Below are 12767 nucleotides of genomic sequence, written 5' to 3'. Positions count from 1 at the left end.
ATTTTTTTAGCATTATTAAAATATAGTGTTAGTCTGCAATATAATGACGATCTGATATGTGTCTATATCTTTATATGTAGTGTCCTGGGTAGTTTACCTTGGAGGACGAGAGTTGGACACGCATTTTGAGACTCCGAAAAATTTCAAAAATTATTTTATTTTATTTTTTCTGAATAAAATTTAATGTTGGTTTTTTTTTCCCTTAAAAATACGTTGGATTTTTTTTTGTCACTAACGTTATGTTTTGATTTGATTATTAACAATATGTTATTTTTTTATCGTTATAAAAACATAGCGGTAGTCTTCAATATTATGGTGATATGATATGTGTCTATAACAATATATACAGTCATCTATACGTCTCCTAGCTAGTTTACCTGGAAGTACGAGAGTTTAACAAGCATTTTAAGAACGTAAAAAAATTAGTTTTATAAATTATTTTAGGACTCCACAAAAATATAGTATAACTTGACTTTATAGTTTTTACCACTACTTGTCACGTATTTTAAGGTTCCCACTTTTTATAAATATAGTTCCATAAGTTAATTTTGAGATTTCCTTTTCTGAGTAAAAAAATCCGTACTCTCGTCCTCCAAGATAAACTACCTAGGACACACATGGAGTACTACATATAAAGATATAGACACAGATCACCATTATATTGCAGACTACCGAAAAATAGATTTCCGAAAAATATCGTTTAGATGGTCGGAAAAATAGAATAACATAGTGTTAATAATCAAATCTGAACCTAGCGTTAGTGACAAAAACAAAATCTGAACCTAACATTAGTGGCAAAAAAGAAAAAAATTATAGTTCAGTGGTAATAATCAAATCCGAACCTAGCTTTAGTGACAAAAAAAAAATCCGAACCTAACATTAGTGGCAAAAAAGAAAAAAATAATAATTCAGTGGTAGGTTTCTAAACAAATAATAAGTTGGGTGGCAAGAAAATCTATTTTCTCATTTTAATATTATTCTTACGGGTTGTTGATTTAAAATAATCATTTATTATCAATATATCAGTCTAAAAAAATATGCCAGAAAATGAACATTACATGTTAATTTTTCGTTTGATAACATGACTCTGCATGTATGTATGTTAGAATTTTTATTTTTGTGACAGTATATGTTGATATTCGATTGTTAACATTCAATTGTTAAGGAACCGAATATTAAATTCTTATTTTTCTCGTGACAGTACATGTTGATATTCGATTATTAAGGAATCGAGCTCAGACGTGCTACCTTTCTTCATAATACAATAATCATCATAATTATTTTATATTTAATATTTGGCTTTAATCAAGAAATTTGAATAATTTTATTCCTTAAAAAAAACTAATTATTGAATCTCGAACCATTATACTTGATCCCAAAAGATATTTTGTGTTGATACAACACCTTAGTTATTTTTATAACTATTTTCCAAAAACGGTCCTAATATCCTTTTATATATATATAATTAAAAATTATTTGAAAATATTCACACCAAGGAAAATAAAGTACAGTAAAAAAGAAGAAAAAACATCTATACTATCTTATAATAAGCTAACATGAGTATTATGCATTTTTAGTTTGGTACTATTTGTATAAAATTATAATTTTATTATTATTAAATAATTACAAATACTAAAAACACTATCATGTAAGATAAAAATTTTATCATTATCATCTTAAATATAATTTATAATTAGTTGAAAAATAAATTATTATTTATATAAATAATAAATAATAAATTAAGAATTATATACTCCGTTCCGTTCGTGTCACACGGGTTAAAGGTAAGTAATAGTAATAAACAATTCCAAACTCTATCAGTCTGCAATCTCCCTGTATAGCTGACTCACTTTTCCTCAAATTTGTTCGTCAACTTCAATTATATCAAATTGCTATCATCAAGCATATTACAATTGTAGACCCATCGTTTTGTACTGCGCTAGCATTCTTGGTAATTATTCACTACTTCACTTCATTATTTGCTGTTCTTTTTACAAAATTTGAAGCTATTCAGCTGGGATGGTTATTTTATGCGTGATTTTTTTTTTTTGTTGATAGTTTCTTTGTTAATTAGTAATGGGTTGTTGCGTATTGAAATCTTTGATGTGCCCTACTGCCCTTTTGTTTAGCTGGGGTATTCGAGAATCGAGCTTGAGAAACTGAGTGATTAATTAAGGCCTGACAGTGTTTGATGAAATTCCCCTGAGAATTCTAGAATGTTTTGATTAGTGTGAATTGTTAACTTGTGTGTTAAATGTGACTACTCGGCTTAAAAATTTGAGAACTTTGGTAATGCATAGGTCATTAGATTCGGGTCTTTATGTTTTAATTGGTTTAGTTGATTATGGTCTGTTATGAAAATTTGAATGCTCATGAACCAGTACCTGTGGAGAGGCTTGACCCCTCGAACATTTATTACGAAAAGGAGAACGGTGTTTGGGAAATTAATTAAGTGCCTTCTTACTCGCTACGACAGATTATGTGAACTGAATTAGTAAAATATACTCTTGATTTAGTACATATCTGGACTCTTTAAAAATTTCCGCAAATATTATAGTTTTCGATATGCTCTTTGGTCTTTTAGATAAACAGTTTATAACTGTAATTCACTGCTTATGTGATTTGAGATTCTACAGTTCTTGAAAGGCATAAGCTTTGATCATTAACGAAATTACTGGTTGAGAGAAATCAGGCAGTGAGGTTTTCATTTGGAGCATGTTTGGCACAGTTAGTTGTAGGTCTTTATCTTATAGTTATTCACTACTGATTTAGGGAAGGAGGCGATGGAGAAAAAGGGTGGACTTAAGTTAAATATCGGCATCATTCATCCGGATCTCGGAATTGGTAATGTTGGTTTTAACTCACATACATAGTATACATATATTCTGTGTATATAGTAGATATGTTTTGTTGTTATATTGGATTGTTGTCTTTAATGGAGGATCAGGGATAGCTTCTGCACTTTCACCTTATTATTGTACTGACTTAGATTAGATCGTCTGTGTAAATTGCAAAATTGTACAAGAACAAATATTAATAGAAATTTCCCTTGAAACCAAAACTTGCAAATGATACCTAGAGATGTGTGTATATTCTCTTTTTGTACAGGCAGAAACATGTTTCTCCTCATTTTATACAAATAAATACACTAGAAGAGGATACCAGCTTGCTTCTTATTGGATAATGTTCAGCTCAAACCCTACCCCTGAACACCCACCCACCCACCCACCCACACACTCTGAAACTCAAACAAAACCTATAAGATATTGGGCTCTAAATTGTTTTCTAGCATATGAAGTTAACTTCTGCTCATCACATTCTCCTGTTACTCTTTATGTTTAATGTTCTATCTCGTGTTATAATTACTTTACCTGAAGGTCTGTTTCTAACTTCACATGAGTAGGTGGAGCTGAAAGGTTAATTGTTGACGCTGCCGTAGAACTCGCATCCCATGGCCATAACGTTCATATTTTTACTGCACACCATGATAAAAATCGATGTTTTGAGGAGACTCTTTCTGGTGAGAATAATAAATAATTTTATCACACGGCAAAGTAATTGGCTAATTTATATTCTGTTGCCTATATCTTTCAAAATTTTGATCTACCCCTGAACGAAAATGTCCAGGTAGTTTTCCCGTTACAGTATATGGTTCTTTCCTGCCCCGACATATCTTCCAGCATTTTCATGCATTGTGCGCATATCTTCGCTGCATATTCGTTGCCCTGTGCATGTTATTTATGTGGAAATCCTTTGACGTAGTACTCGTCGATCAAGTCTCTGTTGTCATTCCACTGATGAAGTTAAAAAGGTCGTCAAAGGTGATTTTTCTTGTATCAAGATTTACTATTTTTTAAACTATTAATTTTGTAGCATATTTTTGAATCTGTTTATAAGTATTAAGTAGATTTTATGAGAGTTTTGCTTTAAGAACAAGATTATTAGCATAAAATTCTAAAATTTTTGCAAGTGTTAATCAAATGCTTTTTTTTTTTTACTTCAGTTGTAATTATTTTTATTTAATAGTAGCTTGATTACTTTCTTGGTTTAAAATATCTTGATAATTGTGATTGATATGGGAGAGTTCATTTCTTTATTTGTATTAAGTAAATTCTTTCTGAGAGTTTTGCATGCAGAATAAGATTATTAGCTTAAGATTATAAGTTTTCAGAAGTGTAGAAAGAAAGACTATGTCAATTGTTATACTTAATTGTAAGTTGATTGATCTAGGCTTAAAATATCTTGAATAATTTTGATTATGAAGATAGTTGTTTATTTTAGTTTATTCAATTATTCATATATACCTTAAGCTGTTGATCTTTAGGCTTAAATGCTAAGGATGTTATGACTTCACAAGGTCAAATATGATGCCATGACTTTATGGTCTTCTAGTTAAAACATATGTGTAAGTTTAAAACTAAAATTTGGAACCATGTATAGCTGCTTTTACAACAGATGGATGTTAAAAAGGGACTGAAAGGGAGTGGTCAATATGGCCCAGCGATAAGGATAGCTTTCGAAGACTACTAAGATAGTTTTAATGTAACTAAAGTAGCATCAAATTAACTTGGATTTCAGATATTTGGTATCATACTGTCATTTGCAATATGGCAAAGTGGGGCACGAAATATATTTATTTTCAAGTGCTGCGCTTCTGTGTTTATGTACATCATTTTTTACCAGCATCCTCTTTTTCCAGTTTTCCGTCGTGACTGTAAACCCACGTATTCTCAAAATTTCCATTACCTATGCAGGTTGTATTTTATTGCCATTTTCCCGATTTGCTGTTAGCTCAACATACAACTTCTCTGAGGAGGGTATATCGGAAGCCTATAGACTTTGTAGAGGAAGTAACAACAGGTCTAGTACACATTGTAACTTCCATTAAATTATATGCTATATAAGTGCTACTTGTAACATGAATCTTTTCTTATTCAATTGCTTGATAAAAGTACAGGAATGGCAGATTTGATTTTGGTTAACAGCAAGTTTACTGCAACAACTTTTGCAAAGACCTTCAAAAATCTTGATTCGCAAGCAGTTAGACCAGCTGTGCTATATCCAGCAGTTAATGTGGAACAGTTCAATAAACCCAATGCTTTCAAGTAATATAAATCTTTTTATCTCTTGGTACATTCTAGTTTTTAGATTAATTAGAAACGGCAATGTTATATTCTTGGTTAAGCAACCCTGTCTTTTTGAATATTAATCTAAATATACTTGCTAATCTTTTTCAGGTTGAATTTTCTTTCCATCAATCGATTTGAAAGGAAAAAGAACATAGACTTGGCTGTTTCTGCATTTTCAATTCTTTGCAAAGATGAAAGGAATCTTCTTCAAGGACGTAACTTGGCTGATGCTACCTTGACCATTGTAGGCAAGTCAATGATAGATTACAGCCTGAGATCAGTCATCATTGCCCTGTTATCTCATCTATGATCTATCATCTGTTCTATTGATCTATCTATCTAGGTTATACTTGCACAGTATATTACGTAGTGTTGCCACATACTGAGTATAATTTTTCTACCTGCTCTATCATTAGGGGTGATTATGGGTTTGGGTTAGATCAAATATAAAACTAATTTTTAGCCGATTGCAGACTGTGGTTTAGGTTGAGGTATTCCTAAAACCAGCTGGTTCTTTCTGGTCACTGTTTTAGTCTACCTTAATGAGTTCAAACTGATTTTAACCCGATATGCATATAATATATGTTGCAGCATATATGTGTGTGTTATTACATAACAAATTTGATGTGTTTGGTAACATTGATAATATTACCACATCTGAACTTTATGTCGCTTTTTTTGGGCGTTGAAGATATGGCATTGATTAGGATGAGTTGGTACTTTCTTCTCTTCTCGATCTCATAAATGTGTGGTGGCGGGTTAGAACACCTAAATGAAGTGTCATACCTCAAGCTCAAGGCTCGTTATACAATATCATAACTGCAGTCCTCACAAATCAGCATTGTTTGTCTTCAAACTAATTGACAAATTTTAATTTATCACAGTTCAAGTCCTAATGGGGTTACCCTGTCTTAAATGCATTAATTACTTAAACAAATTTCCACCTTATGTATCCCTTCCATCAGTGTCCCCTGACCACAATTTGTTTCTTAGAGTTGCCATCTTTGTATTACGTTGATGGAAAATATCATAGATTCCTTGCAATCACTTTAAGTTTCTGGAAACTTCCATTTTAAGAACAACTTTAAAAAGTAACTCTGCAAAGAAAATTAAACAGATTTGTGGGATTGAATCTGACAATCCATTTGTTTAACTAGTGCCAACCGTTAATTTACTAGCACCTGGACAGGGAAAACTTATTAGCGGACCTTCTGGCGAGAAGTAGAGAAAGTTAAAGCATGACTTTAATCCCGACATAGAGTAGAACAGCTCAGGTTGATATATTGTTCTTGCATGGTGATTGCTGATTGATGAAAAGTACCAAATAACTAAATTGTGAACTGAAGAAAAGAAAAATTCATAATCCTATCTAGACGAGAAGAAGACTTGAAGAATTACCACTTCTGCTATATATTGGTGATGCAGAATATCATAAAGTATCCATTTTCCACTCTGTGATTGTCATGTTGTGGTTTGGTAATTATTCTGTTCTAGATACTTAGAGGTGCCAAGTCAGGTTGTATTTTCTCACAGATATACTAGAAATTTCTTTTTAATATTCTCATTGACTAAGGTTCGAGTACTTGGGCGTCTACAATTCGTCATTGAGGCAATTTGTAGTTATATATACGCATAAATGTACAAAACTTAGTACTATGTTCTAAGGAATCAATTATTATCTTCAGTTGTCTGTACCATCCAAGTGCAGTTCAGCAAATAAGGATTTCTATTTTATAAACTTTGCTATTTCATTTAGGCTGTTCCAGTAAAAATTGAGTAATGTATGTATACATCGTAGTGTTCCTTGTTCAGTGAAGCAGATGCAATGCAAATGCATTATATATTTGCCTTTTTTTTCAGGTGGCTTTGACAGACGCCTAAAAGAGAATGTTGAATACCTGGAGGAGCTTAAAGTATTGGCCGATAGAGAGGGTGTGTCTGACCGTGTTAAATTTATCACATCTTGTTCTACATCAGAAAGGAACGTATTTCTCTCCGACTGCCTGTGTGTTCTTTATACACCCAAGGTATTGTAGATTGCTACACATATATATATTTGGATAAACCAGAGTAGGCTTCACATGTTAAAAATATATGAGAACTGCACTTTGTGTGTAGGATGAACACTTTGGGATTGTCCCCCTTGAGGCAATGGCAGCGCAAAAGCCAGTCATTGCTTGTAACAGCGGGGGCCCTGTTGAGACAATCAAGGATGGTATTACTGGGTTCCTCTGTGACCCTAATCCAGGAGCCTTCTCTTTCGCGATGGGCAAATTTATTACGGAAGCACAGTTAGCAGAAAGTATGGGTAAAGAAGCCCGGCGGCATGTTGAAGAGTCATTTTCTACCAAAATATTTGGCCAGAATTTGAATGGGTATCTTGTTGATATAGTTCGAGAAAAGATTGATTGAATTGTCTACTAAACAGCATGAACATAGATGCGAAACTCAGGTACCTTTCTGGGTTAAAGAACATTCTGTAATTTTTTATCCAAAGCAAAATAGCTATATACCTCCTGTAGCAAAGCTAATATGTAAGACATTAGAAAGCTGACATCTTAATCTTACTAATATACTACTTATAGTTGTTTTGTTAGAAACTTAACACAGTAATCTTGTTCTTATGGTGGTAATGAGATGCCTTTTTAATATAGTGGCGTGGTGGTTAGCGGTGAGCAAAAATTCTCCAAACCGACCGAAACCGGCCGATCCAATCCGTCCAAACCGAATTTAACGGTTTAATAACGGTTTGGTTTGGTTATGGTTTCAAATAATAAAAACCGAATTATTTCGGTTTGGTTTTGGTTTTTACCTCCAAACCAACCGATAAATCCGAACCGAACCGAATGTGTAGATTTAAACATTAATATACATGTACTAATAATGTATTATTAAAAATAAAATTATAATCTACAAAAAAATGTAAAATCTTAAACATACAAAAGGTATCCTAGTCAAGATTTTCTTAAAAATATTATTTATTCTATTTTATGATATTAATTATGATGTAATATGTTTTCATTCTTTTTATTTATATTTTTATTTATCAAGCTAATATATTCTTGTATCCTCTTTAAATATGATTAAATAGAAAATATAAATTGAATTTTTCATTCCTTATTTTTCAAGTTAAAATTTAATTTTGTTGCTAACTTTGTTTTACATATAAAAAACGGTTTAAACCGAAACCAAACCGAACCGAACCGTTTTAAACGGATTGGTTTGGTTTGGATTTTAAATATAATGGTTTGGTTTTGGATTGAGATTTTGAAAAACCGATTAATTCGGTTTGATTTGGTTTAGACCCTCCAAACCGCCCGATGCTCACCCCCGGTGGTTATCTTGTTAATCAATTCAACATAGTGTTTTTTACTGTACAAGGCTTGTGTTCCTGCTTTTAAGCTTGTTCTTAAACTATTTCGAGTTTAATTGAAGTGAACGTATAAGATTAAAGAGTCATATGTATATCAATCGATTCATTACTATTGCCTTGTGCAATTTTTTTTATAATTAATTTTTTCTTCTTATTTTCTATTTCTATACCCGTTGCTTCTCTAATTGCTGAATTGCTTAGTACCTTGATCATTCTTGCAAATGTATATCATATATAGGATTAGGAATTACAGAAGTACAAATCATGTATATGAAACTTAAATTTATGTTTATGTCTTTATATGCATAACCTTAGGTGCAAGTATCAACAACTTATCCAAAGCACTTGGCAAAAACTTCCTTGCAAACATATAACAAACATTTGTTACATTACCATTGTACTTGCATTGCTTCTCAGTCCTCATCTTCTGCAGGAACTCCTCAGTTGCATCTGTGTCTGAGTACCTCGACGGATGAGGCCCGCCCCTCGACCAATCGACCCAAGTCAATGTCCTGTTCGAATTCTTCTTCCAGTATTTAGTGCTCACCAATGTAGGCAGGTAATGCTCATCAGAATAACACAAGCCCTTGCAGTATTTCTGGAACATGGTGATATATGTAGTATCAGAGATCACTTGGATGGCTAACTGACGGTCGATTTGAAACCATTGAGACCCTTTTCTCCATTCGTTGAGTTTTATTGTCGGGTACATTTCTTGGCTATAGCGACCACGTCCAACAGGGCTGTTTAAATCATAGGCCTCGACGAAGTTCTCAGAGGAGTTCATGAGATATGAATATAGGGTGGAGAAATTGTACAGAGGAATGCATGATTCAGAGAGCAGGACAAAACGCTGATTCGAAAAGTCAAGAAGTGCATTGGCTAGCAAACGCCTCTCAGCTTCAATCATGTTAGCGTTTCCCCATTCTACTACCTGCATTTCAAAATGGTGAATTTACAACCGTGATATACCAAATTCCATAAAATAACATAATCGATTACATAACGATACATGACAATCAAAAATCATATAACATTCACAGATGTGTAAAGTTAAGTCCATCTTATTAGTTATCGATATATATTAATACATCTATGGTGAAATGGCAAGCCCGGGTCATAGACTAGGTGCTTAACATGATATCAGAGCTCAGGTCATGGACCAGTTGCTTAATATCAGAGCTTAGGTCACAAGGGGTTTGAGTCCTCTGACATAAATGGGCAATGGCCTATTGAGAAGAAAAGTTTTAGAAGTTGTCGAGAATCGCCACGTATTTCCAAAAAGAGGTACTAAAGAGTAGTAAGAATTTTGTGAAGTAGGTTGGTGAATTGCAGTTAGTTGCCAACCATCAGCTAGCTTAGCTACCAAGCCTACCACGTGACTTTTTCCCTCAGACCATATATCATGACTTGTTTGTTAATTTTAAGTTCACCAAACTACACCAAGGATTCTTGTTACTTATATAGCCTACGTAGCTTAATTACATAGAGTTTTCGGTTAATATTACTCAATCAATTATAATTGCCCTACTAATGTTTTAATAATGATTTATCTGAGATCTTACATAGCATGTTAAATGTTGTGATGCTATCTTCCACGAGTTTAATGCCAATTTCTGTAGTCGTAGCAGTCGTATTTTCCGTTCTGGTTTTAGCCGTAGATAAAAATTAGCAGAAGATTCAATTTTCGACCATGTTGATGCGTTAGGCTTGTGTGCTAGATATGACCATTTAGTATTGCGTCTTACACAACCAATTTTTATCAAATTTTAGTACAAATTTGCAAAATCACAAGATATAGGTGGCCTAATGGTCGCATGTAATTCATTCTTAGATTATTCAATCTCTGTTTTGGTCATGATAGAGACAGCTGTTTAGATGAGTAACAGATCAAGTCGAGAAGAAGCTTGTGTTAAAAAATACAGGGATAACCAATGACCTCCTGATCAGATGGTATTTCCTCAAACTTGTGTTAAAAAAAATACCGGGGATAACCAATGACCTCTTGATCAGATGGTATCTCCTCGCTCTACTTACGAGAGGTTGATGGTTCGAATCTTGTCAAAAGTAAGATGAGTGTATGAATGTGTTTAAGGGATAACCAACCAATGACCTCTTGATCAGTTGGTATCCCTTGCTCCGTTTACCGGAGATTGATGGCTCAAATCTCGTCAAAATTGAGATGAGTGTGTGAATGTGTTTAATTTTTTTAATAAATACGAAGAATATCTAGAGAATGATCAGTAAAGTTACATGTTCTTGAATATGTAATATGTAATGCAGCAAATTCATTATAATTAGTCATACTTTACCTTGCTAGGAATTCTCCGATCACGAAACATCGAGCTCTCAGTCTCGGACTGATTATAAGACGGATCAGAATGCACATATATTGAGTACCGTCCTTCATTGCCTCTAAAAAACTTCTCCCACAAAGGAGCAAACGAAACTGTCTGTTTGATCAAGAACATAAATGCAATCTTCGACGTTTGCCTGGGACCCGGAAACTCCTTCCTATTCGGAGTCATTGAAGCCCTCCACAACAACTCATCATCACTCATGTCATGCATAAGCCTTGGCGGCCTCACAAAATCGCGTAAACCAACCCTACTCTTCAACGTTTTATTAGCACTAGAACGACTAGACAACGATGACGATGATGATAACGGTGAGGGCAGCGAGGGAGGATACGAAGACGTGGAGAGGGAGAATTGTGTTAGCTGCAGATTAAACGAGAAATTTTTCGAGTGGAAAGTAATAATGATTCCGAAAGTTAGGCCTATTGCGAAGAAAAGGATGTAATACAGGACAGTTACGAGTCCCTGAATCGAAGGACTAAAAATTTTCGGTGAAAAAACATGAGTTTGATTCTTCATTGATCTTGAAATGCAGAGAGCTTATAAGTAATTCTACAATGCTAGCTTGGCTTTGCACGGGTTTTACAGAGGAAAAGCTAGTTGAAGAATATTAGAAAGCTTAGCTCTCTGCATAAGAAACTCAAGATATCTATTGCCAATATGCAAAGATGTTTATATAAGAGAAGGTTGGTTACAAAGAGGAGAAATTTCTAAAACTTACAAATTTAAGATAGGCCACTAGTACAATGAGATTGCGTAGGTCGGTAGGGACGGTTTCAGGTTCGACTCTCCTTATAAAAATAATACATAATTAGGATTTTATATTGTTGGTTGAAATTAGTTGAGTTTGTGCAATTCATCGTAAAATAATACACATTTAAGTGTGTAATTATAAAATTAAATACTATATTAATCATCAAATTAATCGAGTTGACGTAAACTAGACCCTCCATTAAAAAAAGTTGTGATAGACATGGGGAGATTAGTAGTTAAATTAATGAATTTATGGTGTCAAATACAAATACTATGTGTGTGTAATTACGTGGTTTGAATTGGGTGGTGTAAGCTCATAAAATATGACTTTTTAATGTTCTCGAAATATCTGTGTCACTCTGCAATTTTGAACTCAATTATTGCACCAAACTCTCGTAGAAATGCAAAGAAAGCAAGGGTTAAAATTTTTGAACTTTCCAAATATTCGTTATGAGCCTACTATACTCGTTGACCGAACAGAGGAGATATATATTTTCCTTTCACCTTTTTTTGACAGAAGAAGAAAGAAACAATATTCGCTCTAATCAAGCATATGCATTCGAATATTTAAAGAGTAAAAAATTCACATCAATACCCTTTATTAATAAGCTTTATTAATAAGCGAAACCACGTTTCGGTGGAACATCGGTACTTTTAGTACCAAAATTTGGTCACTTTCATATTGATTAGAATTTTTATAATCATTATTATACTATTATCAAAAAACTTATATATTGAATAAAATTTTATTATTAAAGACCTCAATATTCAATATTCATTAGGACAGCGAAAGACTTCTATATTAATTAGAATTTTATGTAAAGACGATTCAGATTTTATTATTAAAAATTTCAATATTAGTTAAGATTATTATACTACTATAAAAAGACTTCTATGCTGTTTAGAATTTTGTAATATAACAGTTATCCTATCCGCACAGTTAAATCGCTAACAATTTAACTTATGAAACAATTCTATAAAATTCATATCAAAATTTGGCTATCATCATATTATTTTTTATTTAACAATTATTACTATTATCAAAAAACTTCTATATCTTGACAGGATTTTGTATTATAACAATTATCTCACTAATAAAAAAATATATTTCCCATAAAATTATTTGTTTTAAATTTTTAAAACTCAAATAATTTA

At 32.9% G+C, this 12767-nt stretch overlaps 2 protein-coding genes across 2 annotated transcripts; one reads left to right on the top strand and one right to left on the bottom strand.

The window, feature by feature from the left end:
* The first annotated feature begins 1787 nt into the window (after window positions 1–1787).
* On the top strand, window positions 1788–7721 carry LOC108202889 (uncharacterized). Its single transcript, XM_017371491.2, has 9 exons — window positions 1788–1951; window positions 2773–2844; window positions 3404–3520; window positions 3628–3821; window positions 4755–4860; window positions 4958–5105; window positions 5238–5377; window positions 6990–7156; window positions 7248–7721. The coding sequence occupies exons 2-9, from the start codon at window positions 2784–2786 to the stop codon at window positions 7539–7541; spliced, it is 1227 nt and encodes a 408-aa protein (XP_017226980.1). The 5' UTR covers window positions 1788–1951; window positions 2773–2783; the 3' UTR covers window positions 7542–7721.
* Window positions 7722–8769: 1048 nt separating this feature from the next.
* On the bottom strand, window positions 8770–11580 carry LOC108202890 (glycosyltransferase BC10-like). Its single transcript, XM_017371492.2, has 2 exons — window positions 10815–11580; window positions 8770–9436 (listed from the first exon to the last, which is right to left on the bottom strand). The coding sequence occupies exons 1-2, from the start codon at window positions 11376–11378 to the stop codon at window positions 8792–8794; spliced, it is 1209 nt and encodes a 402-aa protein (XP_017226981.1). The 5' UTR covers window positions 11379–11580; the 3' UTR covers window positions 8770–8791.
* Between the last annotated feature and the right edge of the window lie 1187 nt (window positions 11581–12767).

This window comes from Daucus carota, chromosome 9, assembly GCF_001625215.2.
Source record: "Daucus carota subsp. sativus chromosome 9, DH1 v3.0, whole genome shotgun sequence".
In the NCBI taxonomy this organism is placed as follows: Eukaryota; Viridiplantae; Streptophyta; class Magnoliopsida; order Apiales; family Apiaceae; genus Daucus; species Daucus carota.
The sequence above is the reverse complement of the archived record's forward strand: the minus strand, read 5'-3'. Positions and strand labels throughout refer to the sequence as shown.

Bases quoted from the DNA above. Each gene is read 5' to 3' on its own strand.
- LOC108202889 (XM_017371491.2), top strand. From the start codon at position 2,784: ATGGAGAAAAAGGGTGGACTTAAGTTAAATATCGGCATCATTCATCCG. The intron at 3,521-3,627 runs GTGAGAATAATA...GAAAATGTCCAG, and splicing joins TTTTGAGGAGACTCTTTCTG to GTAGTTTTCCCGTTACAGTA. The intron at 4,861-4,957 runs GTCTAGTACACA...ATAAAAGTACAG, and splicing joins TGTAGAGGAAGTAACAACAG to GAATGGCAGATTTGATTTTG.
- LOC108202890 (XM_017371492.2), bottom strand. From the start codon at position 11,378: ATGAAGAATCAAACTCATGTTTTTTCACCGAAAATTTTTAGTCCTTCG. The intron at 9,437-10,814 runs GTAAAGTATGAC...TTTGAAATGCAG, and splicing joins ATCGGAGAATTCCTAGCAAG to GTAGTAGAATGGGGAAACGC.